We start from the raw sequence: 23,784 nt of genomic DNA on the forward strand, positions 1-23,784 counted from the left end.
AGGCCTTCTGAAGCGGCCTCCTCCCGGAGCGCTTGCGGCACCACCCGGAGCGGGGCGGCTGGACCTCGCGTCGCAACACGTGAGGTCGGTTGGCTCCTGCCTCCCGGGAGGGAGAGGAAAGTGTGTCACTGGGTGAAAGGGGCAAGGCAAGCAAGAGGGGGCGAGGAGGAGAGGCGGAGTAAGTTGGCGGGCTGCGGCGGCGCGCAGGTAGCGAAAGGGGAGGAGGATGGTGGAGGTGCGTCACATGGTCAGTGCCGCACTCCCAGTGACTCTCCTCGGGCGCTGGTGTTGCGAGGAAGGAGAAGGAAACGGCAGCAGTCAAGTCAGCAAGAGCCCTCCCCGGGAAGCCTCGGCGGCGTCTGCGGTTGCCTTCGCCCCAGCTCGCTTGGCACACGCGGCACAGCCACGCACAGGGCAGCGGGAGGCGGGCGAGGAGCCTTGGTTGTAGCCGCGCTGCTTTCCCAACCGGCCAGTGCCGAGGCAGGGACTCATGAGGAAGCATCTCCGCTGCCTTTGAAGGCTGCCGGCGGGTCTGTGGGAGGCTCGTCTGTTTCCTGCCGACTCAATCGTTTGCGCGCCGACTTCGGAGACCTCGGCGCCTTGGAGGAGGAGAGGGAAGCATGGAGGTCAACGCAGGTGAGGGGCTGGGTTGGAAGCTGAGAGAAGGAAGGAAGGAAGGGGGGCCGCCTCAAGGGAAAGTGAAGGGGGGGGGGGACGAGGGCAGGCTGGCGACTGGGGGGGGGGCGTGCCTGATGCCCTGAAGGGTTTCTTGTTGATAATAGCGGAACCCTTTCTTGGCTCCTCCGAGAGTTCTATCCCTTCTCAAGTCACAAAAGTCCTTCGCAGCCTCGGGGAGAGATAGTGGCTCAGTGGAAGAGCATTTGCCTGGTAAGCTGAAGGGTCCCAGGTTCAATCCCAGGCATCTCCAACTAAAAAGGATCCAGGCAAATAGGTGTGAAAAACCTCAGCTTGAGACCCTGGAGAGCAGCTGCCAGTCTGAGTAGACAATACTGACTTCTATGGACCGAGGGTCTTTCAGTAGAAGGCAGCTTCATATGTTCATTGAAGCGAGTGCAATATTGAGCCTAGAAGAGGCTAGCGACGTTGATGGGCCAGTTTGGGAGCAAAAGGCCTGGCTAAGTTAAAGGGGGGGGGGGGGGTCTGCGCAGAGTCGGCTCCTCTGGAGACTTGTTGCAAACCGCGTTGTCGGTGGGCTGAATTATTTAGGGGCAGCCAGGACCCCAGACCCTCTTGGGTGGATGCTTGGCTAACCGCGGCCTGCGGGGTGTTTCCCTCCCCTCTGCTTCTTCCTCTCCCCCGTCCCGTTTCCTCTCTGACGGCTTCTTGCCCAGCCTCTCACATGGACGCACCGGCCGGGCCATGTGCGCCTTGTGTTTACGGTCGAGGCTGCGTGCGCGCTCATTGGCTCGGCGTGGGAGTGACGTCGAGATTGCATAACAGGGCCGGGGCAGGCTGACTAGGCAGCGGTGTGGACAGCCATGTGAAGTCGTTGTTTTGGTGACCTACATCCGACGGGGTGACGAGGAAGGGACACGTGGGGGCGGAGGCGGCAGGGGCTGCAAGGAGAGGGAGGTTCGAGCCGCCTCAGCTGGGGGGGGGGGGGGCGTTCTGCTTCGCAGAGTGCGTCACCTTCCCCTGCCTCTCCCGTGGCTTTCCAGCTAGAACAGCTGGCCGTGGTCAGCTGTTCCGTTCGGAAGGGGCGTGGTCAGAATTTGGCAGGGCCTTTCTGTGCATGTGAGGTTGCTTCCAGCGCAAAAGTGGGCTCCGCGGTGAGCCCATCTATTTCAGCGAGGCTGGAGTAATTCGGCTCGGTATCGCAATGGTTAGTGTGAGGGCATTGTGACGCTTTTGCGCCGCGCACAAAACTTCGACGTATATTCTTTTTGGCAGATGAGAAGGGGATATATAGAGTAATTGGGGAGGAGCTGCAAAGTATGGGATTGGGGAAGAAAATGGTGGGGGGGAAAGGATTATAGCTCCCTGTATGGAAGATGTGGTGGTCGCTTCTCTTTAGATAGGCGAAAATAAACGAGGTTTTTGTGGTTCCTTGGAGTGGAAAGTGCCCCTCATTCACAGGCGTCTTATGGGGACTCCGTAGGGTTTTAAAGGCAAGAGACGTTGAGAGATTATGTTGCCTCCCTCTGCATACCGATCCCTGGTATTCTTCAGTGGTCTCTCATCTAAATACTAACTGACCCTGCTTAGGATCTGATTGGACATCAGGGTAGTCAGGTATGACTCCTTGTACAATTTTATTCAAGCATATATGTTTTTATAGAATACAATCAACTTGAAATGGACCACTGTTGACCCTGCAGTAAACTGTCACTGCGGTCATTGTGGTTTGCTATTCAATTTAGTGTACACGGAGTTAGGTGATTTTGTATCTTGTCAATGTGCTAAGCCAGACGCCTCTCAACCCATAGTGCAAGCAATTAGGTGCAAGATAGAGCTGGTTTTTATTCTTTGTGGCAGCACAAAAGCGCTGTCTGCATGACAGATTTTTTTTTTGTGTGTGCATGCGCGTACATCCACCAGTCCATGTGACTTGATTCAGATGAATCATTGGAGCTCACACTCACATGTACAGGCAACTGTCTCTCCATAACAGTAATGGGTCAAAGAGGGTTACAGAACAGCCTTTGCTGATAACTGAATTCAGGGAAGCAAATTCAGAGAAGTCAGGTGGCACACCATGTACAGATTCCAGGGAGTATTACATAACTTTGGACATTGGGCGTTTTGCCTGAGCCTGTGGGAATTAGTATGGTTCTGTGGTTTATAAAAGCCTTAAGGAACAGTGCAATGATTCTTTACCAGCCCAGAATCTGAAAAAATGGGAGAAATATTTTGAAGCCCCCCCTTCCTAAATCCTTAGAATAACTTTGATTGAACCAGTGAATTTAATATAACACAGTTAGAGGTAGATTATGTAATAGCATGTAGTGTTTTATGAAACAGAATGAAGTCAAATCCAAAACCATGTAATAACTTTTATTAAGGTCGGACAAAATAATACAGCATCGGCACAGTGTTTGTATTATTTTGGTTGGTCTTTCATGCCAAGTATTACATGGATTTTGTTTGTGAATCTTAATGTGGACCATTTGTGTTACAAGAATATGCTTATATTAAGAAGTGCTAAAGGCTTTGTGTGAAAATCTTGTTCAAAAAACAGTGTGGCAGAAAAGTTAGAGTGCTGGATTATGATCTGGTTTTAATCCCCATTTCCATGGAAGCTTGCTGGGAAACCTTGGGCCATTCATATTAAGTCTCACCTCTCTGAGAGGGTTGTTGTAAGGATAAAATGAAAAACAGAAAAATGACATAGGTTGCTTTGAGTACCTGTTAAGCAGAAAATTGGGTACACATGAAGTAAATAAAAACGTGCTTGGCAAGACGTTGGTTAAAAAATATGTTCTTTAAAGCAGGCTTACTTTAAAAAATCCTGTTGAAACAGTTTAAAACAGTACGGGCACCAGCATTATGAAAGAGAGAGAAATTATTTCCCTTTATGTGCCTCTGTCATTCATAATCTTACTACAATGTCACTGTCTAGTCTAAAATTTAAAAACTGAAACCATACTCAATGCACAGCAGCCAAGAAGGTCAGAGCGCCTGCTCCGGCTGCAACGCCACTGAGGATGTTCTCCGCAGCTGAGAACGAAATGTCTGGAAGAAAAACTTTCTCCAGTAGAACACGGCACTTGAGCCCGAAAGATTCTACAAACCCTACTGATGTTACCAGCCATGAAAACCTGAAATCTTTGAAACCATACTAGTGTTTTATCCCATTACTGTATTATATTCCTGCACCTTGGATCATTTGAGTTGTCCTCTTTTGCATCTTTTTTGAAAACAATGTGATAACATTTCTGGATTGGGCTGTCAGAAGTATACATGGTATTTCAAATGTGCCTATATAATAAATGATCTCCCTCCCCCCAAAAATAATCTCTCAATATACAATTTATCATTTTTATTACTTCTGCCACCCGCTGAGTTGATTTTTTTCACTGTTTCAGTCATGATGATCCTGAGTTTTCTTCATCTGATGTTCAAAGTTTAGCTCCCATTCTACATATATTGCTGGGAGCTTTTGCCTCTGGATACGTTGCTTATTCTGAATAGCCAGGACCCAGTTTGGAGAGATTTCTCTAAAATTGTCTTCATAAGATGCTTAATTTCCCGTCATTCTGCATAATTCACTGACAACTAGATAGTTTTATTTACTTTATACCCCCAACCTTTCTTCACATTGGGAACACAGAGCATCCTCTTCCTCTTCTTCATTTTACCCTCAGTATAACCGCTGGAGATAGGTTAGGCTGAGAGTGTATGAGTGACCCAAGGTCATTCAGTAAGCTTCAGTGGTGGAACGGGGATTAAAACCTAGGTCTTCCAGATCTTAGTAAGAGCCCCGTGGCACAGAGTGTTAAAGCTGCAGTACTGTAGTCTTAAACTCTGCTCACGACCTGAGTTCAATCCCCGGTGGAAGTTGGGTTTTCAGGTAGCCGGCTCGAGGTTGACAGCCTTCCATCCTTCCGAGGTTGGTAAAATGAGTACCCAGCTTGCTGGGGGGGAAAGTGTAGGTGACTGGGGAAGGCAATGGCAAACCATCCCGTAAAAAGTCTGCCGTGAAAATGTTGTGAAAGCAACATCACCCCAGAGTTGGAAACGACTGGTGCTTGCACAGGGGACCTTTCCTTTCCTCCCAGATCTTAGTCCAGCACTTTTAGCTGCTGCTGGAACATAAAATAGCATTAATCAGAATTCAGCATCTTGTGCAAGCTTTCCCATATTTGGGAACTAGTTGTTATTTCTTTCATGTGCTCTTGCTCTTTACCTGTAAGGTATTAAATTTCCTTCTGCAGTAACTGATTTGCAGCTGTGTGTGTACACATTCAAATTACCATTATTACAAAATTGTCATTGAATCTTCATTAATATATTACATAATGACTTCCCAACAGAGCACATGCCCGACACCATCTTAGTAAGTGTTAAATTGTACTGATGATGATCATCTTGTTCTGCACTCCCACACCCTGGTCTGTCTTTAGTAGGATATAAATGTAATTACTAAAGATGATGACTATCTCTGACAGAGTACACACATGCCTTGTGAAAGCAATGCCTTGTGGATGATGTCGTTATGTATGTGTATATTCAAAAGCATGTTGGAATGTACAACCAATTTACACCTGTGGTTCCTCTACTGTAGCTGGACCTATACATGTAGGTTGGTTCCCATTGGTTGGTCTGCACTAGCATCTTGTGCTTGTTTCATTTTTCAGGTGGTTAGCCATGTTGGTCTGAAGCAGCAGGACAAAATTTGAGTCTAGCGGCACACTTTAGAATAGTGTTTTATTCCAAGTAAAAATACACTCTGTGGAGCAGAGCACAATCAGGAGACTACTCCCCTGCCTGGCCAGAACCAGATGTTGAGACTTCCCTGTGGAAGTCTCAGCATTCCGCAATTAAGGATGCACCTGTCAATCAATCTTCAATTTTGACATATTTATTTCTTCACTATGTTTCCCCTCGAAGTTAAACCCAAACAAATGGTAGCCATCTAAAGTAAGCTTGTTATTCCTGTTTGTCCCTTGAATCTGTTACAGCTGTATTCTAATTTACTGCACACCTTCTGCCTATATGTATGGACTGATAAGTTCCACTTCAAAAGCTTATGCCTTGAATAAAACTTTGTTGATCTTAAAGGTGCCACTGGACTCGAACTTGGTTCTGGTTTTGTTTTTGTTCGTTCGTTTTTCCTATATTAAACTTTATGCATTCTTCATAGGTAAAGGCTTGGAACCAGTAGTTGCTTTAGGTACAAAAGTTTTATAACCTGCCCATTGAGGGAAGGGCAGGCTATAAATAAAAATAATATAAATAAAAAGCTTGACATGCCCAGTAGAAAAGTTTTGTTTTTCTTTGAACAGCAGATCTCCATATTCTGTCATGAACTCAAAGTTGCTTCATTTTCCAAAGAAGATTGCCAGGCAGCATGAAATGCTGTTCTGTACAACCGAGGACTTGTACTGTCAAATAAATACTTGTTTGTTTGAATTGTGGCCCATAGTCCTTCCTTTTGGGGAATAAGGGCTTAAAAAATTGAGTCTGAACAACTATAGATGCATATGTATTCATATTATGCAACCATACATACAGTAAGTAGTATAGTGTAATAGCGGGAAGGTTTTGTAACTGTTTCTGAGGGCTCATGAAGTAGCCAGGTTGATGAATGAATAAAGTTGATTTTATGTTTTTTAAAAAGAACATCATCTCTGGAAACTGGAGAAGGTTTCTGGAAACTGCAAGAGAAGCCCACCCAAAGCCGCTCCTGCCGGGGAAGGGGAGATGCTCTGCTTCTGTGGGCTCAGCCAAGCTTAGGGCTGGTTTAAACAAGGCTGTATAAGAAGCCAGCCACGCCAAAGCTGACTCAGCCAAGAGCGTTGTGCTCTCATGTCTCAGCTGATGTTAGGGCTGTCTTCTGCAGTCCCTATAAACTTCAAAGGGACTTGCAGTAAGCTTGGCAAATGGCTGAGAGGCAGGATCAATGTGCTCTCACCAATCCGCTGCTTTTTTTTTTTAATATAACCCAAAAATATCCAGGATTTTTTCTGGATTTTCCCCCAGGTTTTCCCAAAAGATCCTAGATATCTTTGGGGTGTTGAAGTATATTCAAAATATACCAATAAGGTATTCTTGGGGTATATTTTGGCTCAGGTGTATCTGAATGCACACCCCTACCACTGGATTGGTTGACTCCTAAGGTTCTGGTCTACTAAAAGTGGATAGGTCCTCCAGGTAATGGCACCTTCCTGTGGTGGAAGAGGATATCCCACTTGTGGAAGGCTCTGTGCATTGAGGGGACATTACACTGTTAGTGGAACAGAACGTTTGGATCTAATCCTTTGTCTTCATAAGTGTTCTCAGCAGGGCTTTTTTTGTAGCAGGAATTCCTTTGCGTATTAGACCACACACCCTTGATGTAGCCAATCCTCCTGGAATTTACGGTAGGCCCTGTACTAAGAGCCCTGTAAGCTCTTGGAGGATTGGCTACATCAGAGGGTGTGGCCTAATATGCAGAGGAGTTCCTGCTACAAAAAAGCCCTGGTTCTCAGAGCAAGATCCATTTAATTTTCAAGGAAATGTTTTTGAGATTATGGCCTTGAAGCTGGTTCTCATACCACAAGTATTGTATGGTGGCTGTTACCTTGTGCTGAGCGAGTGTGGATGCTGTAATTTAATTTAGGGTTTCAATGGTTTTCCTTTATGCCTCTACAAAAATAGAACATTCCCAAAAATGACCCAGTCTGCATGGTGCACTGCATTAATAGTATACTATGTAGTGATAATTGCTACGTGGAAAATTTCAAAGCAGCTTACAGGGGTAGTTATGACAGTAATTACTTTCTTATTCTAAGTATTGGTGAGTACGTAGTGGTATAGAAGCACTCAGTGTTCTAGGAGTTATTTAATGTCAGGTTGCACAGGAATAATCTAGGACTAATGTTCTAGTTTTCTTCATCTAAGGCAGGGGTGGCCAAAATTGCTTAATGCAAGAGCCATATAGAATAAACATCAGATGTTTGAGAGCCACAAGACATGAACATTAGATGGTTGAGAGCAGGGAGGGAGGGAGGCAAGTGGGGAGGGAGAGGTGGAAAGAAAGCAGCTTTAACTCAAAATTGCATTTTCCAAGGCACCAGCTAGCTTGGCTTGGAGAAGTGATTTAAAGAGACAAATGCCTTCTCCAAGCTGGCTGATGGGGGTGGTGAGGGCTTTGAGAGCCGCACAAGACTTGTGAAAGAGCCGCATGTGGCTCCCGAGCTACAGTTTGGTCACCCCTGATCTAAGGTATGGTTAAAATAAAGCACTTGGAGGACTTGAATGAGCCTTGCTTGTCACTGTTTAGTTGTAAGTCCCTTGGAGCACTGATCTGTTGCTTTTTACTCTGTGTACTACCATGCATGTTGATGGCAGTAGATATATAATAGTGTTCTAAGAAATGTGAGAAGTGAAGGCAATTAACACAACTATGTTTTAGTTAGCAGTAAAAGTTTGCTGCAATTTCTGAAACATGATGTCATTTATTCTGGGGATTTGTGTACTTTGTGGGATCATTCTTTCATGTGACCTGGAAAAGGAGATGTGGCTGCACCAAACAACAGTACTCCTTCCATGTTTAAGATGCAGCTCTCTGCTCTCATTATTCATTCTGTCTGTTTTGCAAGGTAGAATATCAGGTTAAACATTTCAAAACCACTTAAATTACTTGGGAACTTGCATCCCACTGAGAATTGGGATACAGACACAGAAAGCTATAGTTGTTAAACAGTTCTACTCTGATGGTCCCATTGATGGGCAAGGACATAGCAAATTCCTATTAATTGCTGCCTAAATTATTCATATGCTTATGAAGATAGGCACTTGGGATTCTGTCTAAATCAGAGACTTAAGCAGATAGCATTCCCTTTCCACAGAAACTGGGAGAACTGTACTTCTGTGAAAGGACTGAAGGATCTTGAAGAAAAGATTCCCAACATTCCCATCAAACTACATCTACCAGGATTATTTTTGGCAACACCTCAGTTGTTAAACCAGTATAAAATCAATATGTTTCTAGTGTAGATAAACTTTCCAGAAGCAGCATTCCTGGGTGAATAGTAGTTATATGCAACACTGTTGAACTACTGTATTGTTTATTTTGGTAATGCTACATAATGTCATTCATTGTTGAAAACTGAAGTCTTAAATCAGTATCTTTTTTTCTTGCCATTACCATCTGTTTTTCTGCTCCTTAATGATTTAGTTTTCCAAGCATTTCTTCCATAATATTTTGGAGATTTTATTTATTTCTCCCTTTTCTTCTTGATGCCCAGAAATTGATACAAAGGCCCATGATGCTTCTTGAAACAGATGGTTCCATAAATTGTCTGGATGAGAAACTGCTGGGTGCTTGATGTTAACCACTCTGCATTCTGTAAAGGAAGAACAGAGTATAAAAGAAAAAAACTGTCCAAAAAAATCAGAACTATGTTGCTAATTGTTTTAAGAATTTACAGGTTACTCATATACTGCCCATATGTGTTTGTTCAATGACAAGGGAAAGAAGAAATTTTATTGCCATCATGTCAGCTGACTTGTTCTTTTCTGCTAGTTCAAAGGCAAGGTGCCTGTCCTTACATGTTGTGTTTCCAGCTTATTGATTTAGATAATGTAAGACCTGAAGTGTGATCACATTCTGAGAGCTAAAGCATTCAAACAGGGGTTTTAAATTAGGGAGGCTGAAAGAAATGTCTGGTGGGTTACAAAATGCACCTGTAAGTTTGCTAGATGCATTTCTGATCTCTTTCTTTCGCAGGTGGTGTGATCGCTTACATCAGCTCTTCAAGTTCTGCCTCAAGCCCCGCCTCATGCCATAGTGAGGGCTCAGAGAGCAGTTTCCAGTCATCCTCTTCACCAGTACCACCATCACCAAACAGTTCCTCATCAGAAGGTAGCTGTAACAGCAGGAACAGAAATAGCTCTGATGGAATATCCAAGAGTGAACTGCTTGATGATCACATCAGAACAAGCCAATCGGGTGTTAATGGACTGACCAAAAGCCATGCTAAACTGACAAGTAAGTATGTTTTGGTGATAATCCATCTTTGTTCAAGGCTCAATTCAGGGATCTCTTTTCCCAATGACAAACCAAAGTTTGGAGACCAAGGACATGCTGCTGCAGGGTCACTACTTTGTTTCACTTTCATATACAGAGTCCTCTCTGAATCCATAGGTTCATACACAGTTTGTTGCATTCAGATTGGAATTAAAGTAGCTAGCACTAACCTGGCTTGCCCCTCAGCTATTGCTTTCAAATTCGCTTCAGTCCACAGTTTCAGATTATAGTGTGGCAGCAATCCCTGGTTAGTGTTTTACCACACGGAGAAAAGGGAAAGGGGAATCCACATGTGGGAGGAGAAGGCAAGGAATGGAGAACAGCCTGCTGCAGCATACTCCAGTTTCCAAACTTTGGTTGGGATAGGTGAGATCTGAATTGAATCTTAGATTGTCTGTATTAAATATTTTTGTTGATGCTTATGTGAGGCTTGAGGACATCCTCTGCCTAGCCTGTAATTTCCTTCAGGACTTAACCTCTGACTTCCTTCCTTCTAGATAGACTGTAGCTCTGGTACTCATCCTGTGGCTAACTGGAGCTGCTGCCTTCCAGTGCAAAGTGGTGCCAACAGGCCATGTTGTCCTGTGGCCCACAAGTAAGTTTTAAAGTCCAAGACCTCATCCTAAAACAAACCCCCACCCTAGTTTTACTATTTAAGTGATAAAGCACTCTTTCCAATATAGACCACAAATATTTCTGGTGGTATAAAAGTTGCTTTTAAAGCAAACAGGTGTCTTCCTGGTATAAATTTGAAGCTAAGAATACCAAAATGAAAACATGGAAAGGTTGTTTTTGTTTGCTTGTTTTTAATTAAAGTTGTAAAACATTAATTGTGAAAGTTTGGATGTCACAAAGTAAAATTTAATGTATAGCGACTCCCAGGGTTGACAATTGAAAATTCTCAGGTAATATATGTAAAGCTCCTTTGAACAGAATGCCCTTTCCCTACAAATTGGTAAAGGAATACTATTTCAGAATTTTGTGGATCCAACCTAATCCATAACTATTCAATGAGCCTGCTCCAAGATACGTTTTTAACTTCTGTAGTGCCAGAATTGGCCTGTAACAGGATCATTTTATGTGCATACCCTAAAAAAGATGGCCCAACCCCTTGCAGAATATGCTTTAAAATAAAATTTAGCAGTGGTCTTTAGACATAAGATTCATATTCACATGCTTTCACACTTCATAATTGTGAAATACGTATTTAAATTATGTCACTGAAAATTATGCTGGTTTTAAACACAATTGAATAATAATTTGATCACTAGTTGTCATTCTTGCAACTTCTTTGGCATTTTCTTTGGAGGTCAGCTACAAAATTCTGCAGAGCTAAACGTGAAAAGCTAAACAAATTGTCTACTTGGTGCAGATGCAGTTGCTAGTCTTAACACTTGTTGGTCCTGGAATCTTATGCCATCTTGAACCTGCTTTCCACATGCTTGCAGATAATATTACCATATGTTATAAAATGCATGCTGTGCATTTTGCACTGTTATGTGCCAGATTGCCAAGAATAAATATTTTAAAAACTTCAGATTAATAAAATTTAAGATATGCCACATGAGCATTGCAAAGTCTGCATTGGTACCAGAATAATGAATATTTGTATTTTTACGTTTACTGTGTCAGCAGTGTAATCTCACTAAAGGATTACAGTTACCACGATGGGCTGTTATTACACAGAAATCAGGTTTCCAGCTTAAGAAATTAGTTGAGATTTGGGAGCAGAATTTGGGAAGGGGGCTCAGTGAAGATGCCTTTTCATCCATGGGAACTGATATATGTAGCGTGGAGATCATTTGGAATTCTGGGAGAATTTCAGGACCCACAATGAATTTGGTAACCCTACACAGAACATACATATTTGTTCGCTATTATTCTGTTATTCTGGTACAATTATTACTTCTGTAAGAAACTTTCATGCAAAACTAGTACAATCCTAAGTCAAGCTGAAGGCAGCAAAAACAAAAAAAATTAGGTGTGAAATTTCTGACAATGTATCCCAAGTTTGTTAGGCACAGCAGTGGGAAGGTATCTCTACGATTGTAGCCACACATAGGCTTCTTAAATCAGCTGTTCCTGGGTGACAAAACAGCAGTCTTTTGAAAAAATATTATCAAACAACTTAAGGAAGTCTATACATACCTTGTATGTCTGTTGCCATCTTGGAAGAGGGTCTCCTTCATCTTCTATGGGAATTGGACTAGGTTCCAGTAAGAAGATGGGAGGTTGGTCTTGTCTGTTTGTCTCTAGTGGTGCAAAGTATAGCACCTGATTAGTTCAAGACTGTAATAAAAGAATGTATGAACATTTCAGCAAGTCTGGCTGGGGTTGAAGGAAGATGAGGAGAAATATAATGTTGGATCTAGCCAACTTTTCCTCTTCGTCTTATCCAATTTTCATCCTTCCTGCATTCCCCACCCTACATGGGTTTTGTCCGTGCAGATCCCAGCCTCCCATCATCTGCACCATAGCCTGTTTTGGTGGTACTTCCTTTTCCCCAGTAAAACAGCTGGTTGGATCCAGTCCATATTTTGTTGCTATTTGCTGGAGGGGTAATCATGGTGTTCTGAGATGAACATGATAATTATCCTAGAAAAACTGCTTTGCATTTATGCTATGGGCCTCTCTCCCTCGTAGAACAGCTTGTGGTTGCAGTTCTTTGATTTTCACAGCTGACAGCAGGAATCCACCACACTCTCTGGGTACCAGCAGGGGCTACAGTCCTAAAAACATGTTGCTTGGAGTAAACCCCACTGAATAAAATGGGATTTCCTTCTGAATAGAGCTGCTTAGGGTTGCTCCCAGTGTTAGGGACACAAAATACCTACTACAACAATACCGCTAGAATCAAGGAAACATAAACACAGACATAATTAATGATGTGGTTTCTTCTGAAAATCTTGTTAAAGTTATAGCTCATCTTCCAGAATTGTTTCAGTTAATTGTTGGGCATTAATTACTCAAATATGTACCTCTGTTTAATCCTGTAAAATGTGTGTGTTTCTAGCTGTGTAGACATCAAGTGCATTTTAATCAAATATGACTTAAAAAGTGTATGCATTTGTATATAAATCTTATGTCTAGCAATCCTTCATGTTTTTGTACTTTTGTGAGAGGATCTTTATTTCTTAATTGAGGAACTGAGAGACTCACATGAGTTATCTTTAGTGGGAAGGCAATCTGATTTTTTTTCCTTTTGAATTTAGTTCTAACTGAATTTTAACGTTTGTCAACTGTGTATGTGTTCTTCCAGTTTCCAGTGTTTGTATTGGACTTTCATGCTCTTTTCCTGTCTATAGAATTTAATGGCATGGTCCTGCTGTGTAAAGTCTGTGGAGATGTTGCGTCAGGATTCCATTATGGGGTCCATGCATGTGAGGGTTGCAAGGTAAAGTATATTGTTTTCTAGTATCAGTGTTACAAGATAAGTTAAGAAGTAGAACTCAGAGTTAAGCAATATTTGGCAGTGATGAACTTGCAAGAATATAAATATTTATTACTCCGTTAAAATTGGAACACTAGAAATTTGAAATGCGTACAGACTTTCCTAGAGATCCCATTGTCGAGGAATTTTTTCCTCGTTTCTGTGGAGACTAAAGTCAGAGGCTAGCTATCTTTGCAAGTATTCAGCAGCCAGAATTGAGGTGCTGCTACCTTTTTATTCTTGTCAAATGTTGCTGGGGTTTTGTTTTAGATAATTTTAAAAAGGTTTTTATCATACTTTAAAGAGAAGAAGATATGAAATATGGGAGAGAAGATATGAAATATATAACAGTTTGCCTCTTTCAGGGTTTTTTCAGACGAAGCATTCAGCAAAATATCCAATACAAGAAGTGCCTGAAGAATAACAACTGCTCTATCATGAGAATGAATCGAAATAGGTGCCAGCAGTGCCGATTCAAAAAATGTTTGTCGGTTGGGATGTCAAGAGATGGTATGTTTCTGTATTGAGCAGTGACCTTCAAAAAGGTGAATTGTGGTGCTTTTCATAACTAATTTGAACAAAAGACTTAGGAAAAAAAATTATAGCACAGGGTATGACTTTGCAAGCTGGGTCAGACCTCACCACAACAATGAACTCAATAGGAGGCCTTAGTGGCAAGTTGCTGTCTTTTTCAGCTCCGCTCTATTTGAAGTGTGGTGATAACACCAGTACCTTAACGGGCCCTTGGTAAGGACTGCTGAGGTAACATATGTAAATCCTTGTGTTGGTAGGTTTCAGTTTCTGATAACAATAAACAATATCCAAGAATAATTTAAAGGATGAAATTGTGTTTGTTATGGTCTAAGAAAGGGTTGTTGACTTAAGGAGCCCCAGTAGATTAAATACAGGCAAACTAGTCCTGTAGCTGGTGAGTTAATGCCCTCAGGAGGACTAATAGAAACAGCATGCAAACTGTGCTGGTCTTGTGCTTGTGTCACCTTTTTCCAAATTATTGCCCAGCCCTAGGGCTGCTTCTTTCCTTTCTCTGCCTTGCCTTCAGCTGTCAAACTACCAGTGGTCTGTTATTGCTATTAATAAAATTTCTGGCTGTTCTTATTTCCAGCTGTTTCTGTGCAACAGCTCTTAATTCTGCTTTCAGTTCTCTCACCCCAAGCATAGTGAGTTCTGCTGAGGTCTGTGGAAAGAAGAAAAGTGCTAGAAACTCTTCTGTCTCTGAACTCTGAAAAGATACATTGCTGGGGGTGGGGAGATAGAATAGTCAAATCCATATGCTGTAATCTCCCCTACTTCATGGCCAGAATTCATAAGTGTTGCTTAGGTTCACACAAGAGGCTTCATTGGACACTGGATATTTTCTTTTGGTGTAGCTGACTCATGCTGTATCACAGTTTCTGAAACACTTTTATTTTAGATTTTTATAAATTTAAATTATTTTTTTTTTATTGTAGAGGGTTTTTTTACTTAATCCCACAGGGACCCAAAGCAGTTCTCAACACTGTTCTCTGTCCTTCAACCACTCTGTGAGGTTGTGATAGAAAGGAGAAGGTTCTGCTGCCTCTTCTTCATGATCAGAGCAAACAGATCTGATTCAAAAGGCGACTTGAACTCTGAAGTAAGGGGCGGGGTGAGAAACTGAGCAGCTGTTAACAGCCAACAGACAAACCTGGTAGTTGGGTTTAGGAGGGATAAGAAGTATCCTGGGCCAGGCAGGGAGTCCAGTAGGGACTATAGTGATTGATTTGGACAGGCAAGGTTTGGGTGTTATTCCCAGATGAAAACAGTGAAATTCTACAAGCTGGCAAGGGTACTATCTTTACATTAAAAGCTGCTTTAAAAAATAATGCTGCAACTCTAATTTATCTCCCAGTTCTGGTGCTATGTCATCTAGCAGGCTGGAAAGGGAAAGACTCACACATCATGTTTTCCCACCAAATAAATGTATTTGGTTTTGTTAAATATGTCATCAACCCAGACTACCTACATGTTGTAGGACCCAGGGAACAGGAATCTGGATTTGTAATTTCAGGATTAAGGGATCCTATGTATGTGTCAATATAGACACACAAAATAAAACAAACCCACTTCACCTCTCACACAGAAAAGGGCCAGTGAATTTAATAAGTAACATAAAGGATGGTATGGGGGGTGAGGTGGTGCATAACTCTCCAGCTTGAGAGACTTGTTACTGGTAATGTAGTATAACAGTAATAACAATGGAAAAGCCTGTATCGGGTTGTGACAGAGGTACTTTAGCCTGAGACAAAGTGACCAGCCTGAGGTGACCCAGCAAGCTCCCATGGCAGAATAGTGCCGTGAATCTGAGTCTTTCAGATTTTAGTCTGATGAGCATGATTACACCACTCTTTCAAAAGCCATTTGCCATGCAGAATAAGAGGCTGCTGCTTGAGGGATATACTCCCTTAGGATCATGGGACCAGTTTCACAGCTTTTTGACTTCTAACCATTGTTTACAGATCTGCTGCCAAAAATACTTTTCCTTTCTCCCCCCCCCCCCCCCCCCAATGTTTGTACTGGCATCATTGCCAGAAAGAGACATACACTACATATTGTTAAAGCATCGGGTTTTTTTTCCCTTTTTGGTAGCTGTTCGGTTTGGCCGGATTCCTAAACGTGAAAAGCAAAGGATGTTGATTGAAATGCAAAGTGCCATGAAAACCATGATGAATACTCAGTTCAGTGATCACTTGCCCAGTGAAGGTGTAAAAGATAGCCAAGAACCATTGCTCCTTTTGCCTCAAGAAGAGCTGAACTCCAAGTCCCAGCAAGAACAGGAACGCTTCAGTAACTCCTCTCCAGGACCCCCACCCCCTGCTCCATCTGACATTGCTAAGGAAGAAGTGATTGGCATGGTGACCAGAGCCCACAAGGATACCTTCATGTACAACCAGGAACAACCAGAAAATCTTCCCATTGTTGAGCAGTCCCAAAGTGAGGATAGAATTCTAAAGTACACTGAGCAATATAATTCTAGTAATCAGCCTACTAATGGAGGGACAAACAGTGCGCACTATGGTGGGAGTGAACAGCATTTCTGTGGACAATATAAAGGACGGAACACTGTGCATTATCTTAATAGCTACAACCTTTGCTTCTCCAACAGCCACTATACAAATCTGACAAATGGCTTCACCATCAAAGGTTTCCATAGGATGCCTGAAAATGACTTTCATTCAAATGAGATTCTGAATACTTACACCCGTGGCACTGGAGGAAGAATGCATCTGGTACTATTATTGTGAATTTACTCTTGTTTGATTATGTCTTTCATTTTCTAAGGGTCAATAATAAAGTGGTCCAAGAGTGGCTTCCCTGTAGAATCAGAGCTTTTTTTGTAGCAGGAACTCCTTTGCATAATAGGCCACACGCTCCTGAGGTAGCCAATTCTCCTGGAGCTTACAGTAGGCCCTGTAATAAGAGCCATGTAAACTCTTGGAGGATTGCTACATCAGGGGTGTGTGGCCTAATATGCAAAGGAGTTCTGCTGCAAAAAAAGTTCTTGTGTAGAACCATCTTACTGAATGAAACAATAGTAATGTTAATGGCAGAGAAGTAGTAAAGAGACGTAAGGCTTTAAAATGAAACAAATTGGTAAGTGATATTTATTGCCAAAAACCCTCTTTCCTGTGAAAACGAAAAGCATATGCACAAGTCATGACTGGAAAATTGGTTTATGGTGGCACATTTTGGAAATATTTGTAATAAAAAGTGTCCAACAGTGTTGATTTCTTGAATCAATGACTTTTCAGTCTTCAGAGTTTTAACGAAGTAGCTAAAGCTACTACTACTAAATGCCTGAAGTAAGGTATTCTGTATGTTGTAATAGGATAGAACTACAAGATGAATGCTCTGGTTTTTCTAGCAGATCTTTATGATGGTAGGGTTTAGCTAGTATCTAATTATATGTGAATATTAAAAAATGATGAACAGCTGAGTTGCAGCTAAAACTGGGTGAAGCACCAACCTCATACAGCATTTTTATTTGGGAACTTTAACTGCTTCTTTTGAGCTTGTTGTTTTCCATGTGGCAATATTTTTAATATGGTCTAGGGAAATCTGGTTTATGTTGGAGCACATGCAAGTTTTACTTTACATATTTAAGCCTCCTGTGAAATGATGCAAGTTCTTGAGGTAAATGACTTAAACAAGCACAGTGCGGGCCAGATTTTTCAGCTAGTTTTTGTATGTATTAAGCCCATCTTTGCTACTTTAAGTATATTGTAAATACACTGAGTAGGGCTCTGAAGAGGAGGACATTCAAATCTCCTAAATAAATAAATACTGTGACAGAATACAAATATACTAGTGCAGCTATTACAAAGTAAATATTTTTGTCCTTGTGTAAGAATGAGGCTTTGAAACGATGAAAATGCAACATGGGAATTAGCTGAGAGAGTTAATTTAGGTGTAAAAATAATGATGTCCCATCTTACCAAAACTTATCCTCATACTAAGAAAGCAATAAATCATCAAAGGATAAAACCATCTGTTTATAACACAACATACTAAATGTAGTTTTTGAGATAACAAAACATTCTTGTTATATGGTGTGAAAATTCTGACCTAACATCTTTTTGAAAAAGAGAATTTTCACACTTTAACATTCTATGTAAGAGTTTTGTTCATTGTATTGTGCTATAGATTAGAAATCATATTAATTTTTGATCAGAAGGCAATATTTTTTGCAACATTGTTTTCAAGCAAATGTGTGGTATTGTGTTGATGGTATTGGGGACTTCTGAAAGTATGTTAACACTTGGTCTGTTTGCTTTGAATTGGAATTTGAGACTCTGTATGTGTAAATATCTAGGTTTGTCCAATGAACAAGACTCCTTTAGTGGACCCAAATAAATCTGGTCATGAAGTCTGGGAAGAATTTTCCATGAGCTTTACTCCTGCAGTGAAGGAGGTGGTAGAGTTTGCCAAACGTGTTCCAGGTTTTCGAGACCTCTCCCAACATGACCAAGTAAACCTGCTAAAGGCTGGAACTTTTGAGGTGAGCCTCTTCAGTGGTAATGTGGTATGACACTTTTTCTCCTACAGCCTTGTTATTTCAAATTGTTGAAGGTTTGTGCAGCCATTCTGGTGACATAGTCTACAAGAACTGTTTAGGAAAGGCAGCAAACACCATCTCAATGTAAATAGACTGTTCTGACCTGCACTGTGACTTAGGAATTCTGTTTGTATCATCTCCAGGATCTACACTATTCCCATAGGATTCCAAGGATTATGCCTTAGTTGTGGGAGAAAGTGTCAGATTTGTTCCTCTCCAGTACACCACTCTGTGTTTACACAGAGAAAACCATTTTCACTATCAACCATGCATTTTTGCATTTATATGCAACCATGCATATAAATCCAAAAAAATCATCATTTGACAGATATTGGATTTATATCTCGCCCTCCACTCCGAAGAGTCTCAGAGCGGCTCACAATCTCCTTTACCTTCCTCCCCCACAACAAACACCCTGTGAGGTGGGTGGGGCTGGAGAGGGCTCTCACAGCAGCTGCCCTTTCAAGGACAACCTCTGCCAGAGCTATGGCTGACCCAAGGCCATGCCAGCAGGTGCAAGTGGAGGAGTGGGGAATCAAACCCGGTTCTCCCAGATAAGAGTCCGCACACTTAACCACTACACCAAACTGGCTCATAATGTACTAAATTATCCAGTCTTTAGGGTACCTTAGGTCTCTTTATCTTTTACTAGAAAGAATTCCTGGTGGTTGTTTTATTTTGTTGCTGCTATGAAGTAAGCTGCCTGAACTTTTCTTTGGATTGAAGGAAAATCTTGCTGGCATCCATTCCCCCACATGAGTAAAATAAGTTAGGCTGAACATTTTTTGAATTGGTATATTCTGAAGTTCAAAATGCAGGAATGGGCAGGAAATATTGGCAGAATGGAGAGAGAAGTGTACCCTTGTCTTGTATTTACTAACCTCGGGAGTATATAGAGGGTGGGATCCAGCCAGTGGTGTCAGTCTCATTTTACAGCCCCACCACACAGCATAGCCTTGGTCCAAGAAGAGCCCCTTTTCCCTTTTTTACCACTAGAGAACTCATAGGATCCAACCTATAATCTGAACCAGTATGTTTTCTTGATTGAAGTCTTTGTTCTCCAAAGAGCTCATTTTGTCCAAATAGCTTTGCACAATTCAAGTGTAACACCAAACCCCAGGGTGTGATGGCATGTGAGCAAGCCCAGTATGTTCTGCTCCCCTGTGCTCAGGATTAATGACTTTTGCTTTAGAACAAATGGAACTTCATCTTGCACCTTGAATCCATTTTCTGTAGTTCACACTTTCTGTGTAAACCAGGTTTACAGTTGTTTTGGGTAAGCATGAACCATAGGTTATCAGTTTGAATATAATGTCATGTTGTGACTTGTATTAAATCAGGAAAAGAGATGCATAAGAGAAGGGAGCAAGTGAGCACAGGGATGTTTATTATTTGCATCTAAAGCACTACTTATGGTGATGTTACTTTTCCTGTAGTCCACAGCTGCTTTAGAAATTCTGTCCTTAGCATAGTCGTTGGAGAAGATATTTCTGTATGCCAATTCCCATTGTTTTCAGTGTTAAAAGAAACAAGCTTTTAAATAATACTGAACTCCTTTTCTCCATAACTTTATACAAATATATCTAGTTTTTAATTATTTCTTTTTTTAAAACCAGGTTTTAATGGTACGGTTTGCATCATTATTTGATGCAAAGGAACGTACTGTTACTTTTCTTAGTGGGAGGAAATACAGTTTGGATGATCTTCGTTCAATGGGAGCTGGTGAACTGCTGAACTCCATGTTTGAGTTCAGTGAGAAGCTAAATTCTCTGAATCTTAGTGATGAAGAAATGAGCTTGTTTACTGCAGTAGTTCTTGTGTCTGCTGGTAAGTTATTGTGTACTTATATCCTACAATACAAATCCTTTGGCTTGTGAAGAGATCTTCTGCTTTTGGACTCAATCTGTTGCTAAGTTCTGTTTGAGAATATATTGGTTCTTGTTCAGGACCCTGGTAAATGCAACATTGTGAAAAAACATACATTTCTAATTCAAACAAATGTATTCAGTGGCTTATGTCCACTCTTAAGTAATATGCAGCTGACTTATGGCAAAGGCAAGAGACATTCACAGATAGCTTGCCATTGCCTGCATCTGCGTAGCTACCCTGTTATTTCTTGGTGGTCTCTCATCTAAATACTGCCCAGGGCTGACCATGTTTGGCTTGTAAGATATGTTGAGATCAGGTGAGCCTGGGCTTATCCAGATCAGGGCAAATATGTACAATGTACTTACAGTATGTCACAGAAGTGAGTACACCTCCTCACATTTTCATGTGACAACACTGAAGAAATGCACTTGGCTACAATGTAAAGTAGTGAGTCTACAGCTTGTATAATAGTGTAAATGTGCCATCCCCTGAAAATTAAGCAACACACAGCCATTATACTATAGCCAAAGAGCTATAGTTCATTGAGGGAACCATGAATGCCAACATGTACTGTGACATACTGAAGGAGAGCATGATCCCAACAGTATTCCAACATGATAATAACCCCAAACACACCTCCAAAACGACCACTGCCTTGCTAAAGAAGCTGAGGGTAAAGGTGATGGACTGACCAAACATGTCTCCAGACCTAAACCCTATTGAGCATCTATGGGGCATCCTGAAATGAAAGGTGGAGGTGCACAAGGTCTCTAACATCCACCAGCTACGTGACGTCATCATGGAAGAGTGGAAGAGGACTCCAGTGGCAACTTGTGAAGCTCTGGTGAACACTATGCCCAAGAGCATTAAGGCAGTGCTGGAAAATAATGGTGGCCACACAAAATATTGAAACTTTGGGCCCCGTTTGGACATTATCACTTAGGGGCGTACTCACTTTTGTTGCCAGCAGTTTAGACATTAATGGCTGTGTGTTGCATAATTTTGAGGGGACGGCACATTTACACTGTTACACAAGCTGTAGACTCACTACTTTACATTGTAGCCAAGTGCCATTTCTTCAGTGTTGTCACATGAAAAGATATACTTAAATGTTTACAAAATGTGAGGGAGTGTGTACTCACATACTGTACATAGTTTGATATGTGGGCCGATTCAATTTTATGACAATCACCTATTAATGTCTATGGGGTAGCAACAGCTAAAATTACATTGTGCTTGATGAGGAGAGTGGAGAGTTATCCTGTTACCTTTCACAGAACTCTTGGACAAAAGTACCAATGTGCCAAGGGATATGTCTCATGGTATGCCATATAAGGGGGGGGGGGGGGGCCCTGCCCTGCCCATTTCCCTGGGGATATTTATTGAAGGAAAGATTCATAGAAATTCCTGATTACATACATTTAGTTACAAAAGAAAATGAGGAAACCTACACAAGATTTGCTAGATGACAGCCCAGATTCAGGCCTCAGTAGAGGAAATAATTGCTTTTTGCTTACAAGGGCTAGGCTAAATGCGTGCTTGCATAAGAATTTTCAGCATGTAAAAACTTGTACTGTTCTCAGCTTGCGTTGATTTTCTTTTGTGAATTCATCTCACAACACAGATGCTCTGATAGCTGAGCTTATTCTTGAATTAAATATTATCAGAGTCTAGCACAATGTTATGTTGCAAGCCAAATGTTTTCTCCTTGCTCATCTGTTCTTTTCCCTATTTAGATCGATCAGGAATTGAAAATGTCAATTCTGTGGAAGCACTGCAGGAAACACTAATCCGTGCACTTAGGACCTTAATCACAAAAAACCATCCAAACGAAGCCTCTATTTTTACAAAACTGCTTTTGAAGCTGCCTGACTTGCGTTCCTTAAACAACATGCACTGTGAGGAACTTCTAGCCTTTAAAGTTCACCCATAGGCTTTTACCTCTCTTTTTTATTTATATGATGGACTTGCTTCATGTTCAATGTGTGCGTTTTTGTGCTACAATATTTATTTGTGTGTGTACCTTTTTGTGGAGAAGAGGAATTTGCTGACTGTGTGTTGGTTACATTTTCTGTTGTCATGCAGTAATGTTTCAGGATCAGTGTTTTTTTCCATCAGTGACACCATGGCCAGAGCTTTCTTCATGGTTATTCAAACAAGCCCTTACAGCTGAAGAATCTGAATGGATATGGACTATTAACTGTTGTCCCACATCACCCCAAATCATTGACTTCCTCTGCTATAAACAAGAATATATGATGATTATATCTAGAAAATCAACATTGGGTGAAAATACAACAGCAGCAAGAATGAGAACAGAAAGCACTGAGCTGGACTGTCCTTCACCAAATGGCCCAGCTTGCTTGAGGGAAACTTTACAACTAGTGAAGCCTCACAGATGTAGGAAATTCCATGAGCCGACTTCGCATAAATTTGGTTGCTCTTGCACAAGCACACCCCTGCTATGTGTGCATATGTATAATGCAGATATGTGTGTTTATGACTTTATAGAAATACAGTGTGAGTGTACATATTTATGTCTGTATATACAGAGTTAAAGCTAACATGCATATAACTTCTTTGCAATATTTTTAACTGTGAAGAAGTTAACCATACAAAGAAAGGTGACCTGTGGCAGCCACAAACATGCTACATTTGGTTGTGCATCACTGAAGTGAATGTCTTGAGAATATGTAATGCTAGTGGATTCCAAATTAATAATGGAAAGTTGTACTTGTTAATATAAGAAATACTGTGGCACAAAACACTCAGTGCTGGCCTGTTTAATCAAACTTCTATAGGAAGGAAAGGTACAACATGGGCCTCACTTTTTTAAATACCAAATTCATTGCAATTAAAATACTTCCATGCTATTAGGAGAACTGCTAGATGCACTTCAGTAAATCTGAGCGGAAACTCAATGATTACAATAATTGATGTTGTTTATAATACATTGGTGATGACAGTAAACTAAAGAGAATCATGGAAAATTCAAAGCAAGCTACCTTGATAGTTTTGTGGTTTTTTGTGGCTTTATACCTTTACACTACTCTTATATGCTGCTTGATTGCTGCTTGAGATTTGGATACAAAAAATGTGAGACGCTCTAGGTCTCAGTGTTTATTTTAAATGTGTTTGGTTAATAAAATAATTATAGTGGGTTCTTAACCCTCCCTCCCTTGGTCTACCTAACAAAGGTCTTATAGGTTGTTTAGGAGCAGGCCTGGTTTTTCCATATATGTGACTATTTTTTTTAAAGGCCAGTGATCAATTTTAAAACAGAAGGGTTTGTTTTAGCAGCAGTTGCCCCTTTATCTTAAAAAGATATGAAATAAAATGATAAACTAAGTTTGAATATTTTAACTGCCCCTTAGTTGTTTCATAGAAGGAAGGAAAAATGCTCTGTCAGCTTTCTCCTTAAGGTAACTTTTAAGCTGAAGACTGAATCTGCACTTTACAGATCTTATTATTTTTATGTAACCTTTGACACATGTTTTGACACATTATATTATAATGGGATAGATTTGCAAGAGGCTAGTTTAAGTCTGGTATTATAGTAAACTTCTCAGGAAGTGTTTTAGTGCTGCCAGCAGAGGAGGTATGAAAGTCCTGTTAACAAGGGTAAAAGAGTCAAGACAAGATGGGGGGATTCACAAGCAGATCCTTAAAATAAATTTCAGGCAGGGCCTGTATAGCCAC

At 41.3% G+C, this 23,784-nt stretch overlaps 1 protein-coding gene across 3 annotated transcripts; it reads left to right on the plus strand.

The window, feature by feature from the left end:
- The first annotated feature begins 293 nt into the window (after nucleotides 1-293).
- On the plus strand, nucleotides 294-23,253 carry NR1D2 (nuclear receptor subfamily 1 group D member 2). Of its 3 annotated transcripts, none has more exons than XM_060248788.1 (8): nucleotides 294-636; nucleotides 9,395-9,655; nucleotides 13,000-13,088; nucleotides 13,490-13,634; nucleotides 15,750-16,390; nucleotides 17,974-18,159; nucleotides 19,833-20,043; nucleotides 21,822-23,253. In XM_060248788.1, exons 1-8 carry the CDS (start codon nucleotides 621-623, stop codon nucleotides 22,016-22,018), a joined length of 1,746 nt encoding a protein of 581 aa, XP_060104771.1. In that variant the 5' UTR covers nucleotides 294-620; the 3' UTR covers nucleotides 22,019-23,253. The 3 variants fall into 3 exon arrangements, with proteins under 3 accessions (XP_060104771.1, XP_060104773.1, XP_060104772.1); XM_060248790.1 differs by lacking the exon at nucleotides 294-636 and adding an exon at nucleotides 10,196-10,289 and having other exon boundaries at nucleotides 9,524-9,655; XM_060248789.1 differs by lacking the exon at nucleotides 294-636 and adding an exon at nucleotides 10,192-10,289 and having other exon boundaries at nucleotides 9,526-9,655.
- The last annotated feature ends 531 nt before the right edge of the window (nucleotides 23,254-23,784 follow it).

Source organism: Heteronotia binoei, chromosome 10 (genome assembly GCF_032191835.1).
Source record: "Heteronotia binoei isolate CCM8104 ecotype False Entrance Well chromosome 10, APGP_CSIRO_Hbin_v1, whole genome shotgun sequence".
Lineage (NCBI taxonomy): Eukaryota > Metazoa > Chordata > Lepidosauria > Squamata > Gekkonidae > Heteronotia > Heteronotia binoei.

Coding starts and splice junctions, on each gene's coding strand:
- NR1D2 (XM_060248788.1), top strand. Junction 13,089..13,489: donor ATGCATGTGAGGGTTGCAAG/GTAAAGTATATT, acceptor TGCCTCTTTCAG/GGTTTTTTCAGACGAAGCAT. Junction 18,160..19,832: donor TAAAGGCTGGAACTTTTGAG/GTGAGCCTCTTC, acceptor TTTTAAAACCAG/GTTTTAATGGTACGGTTTGC.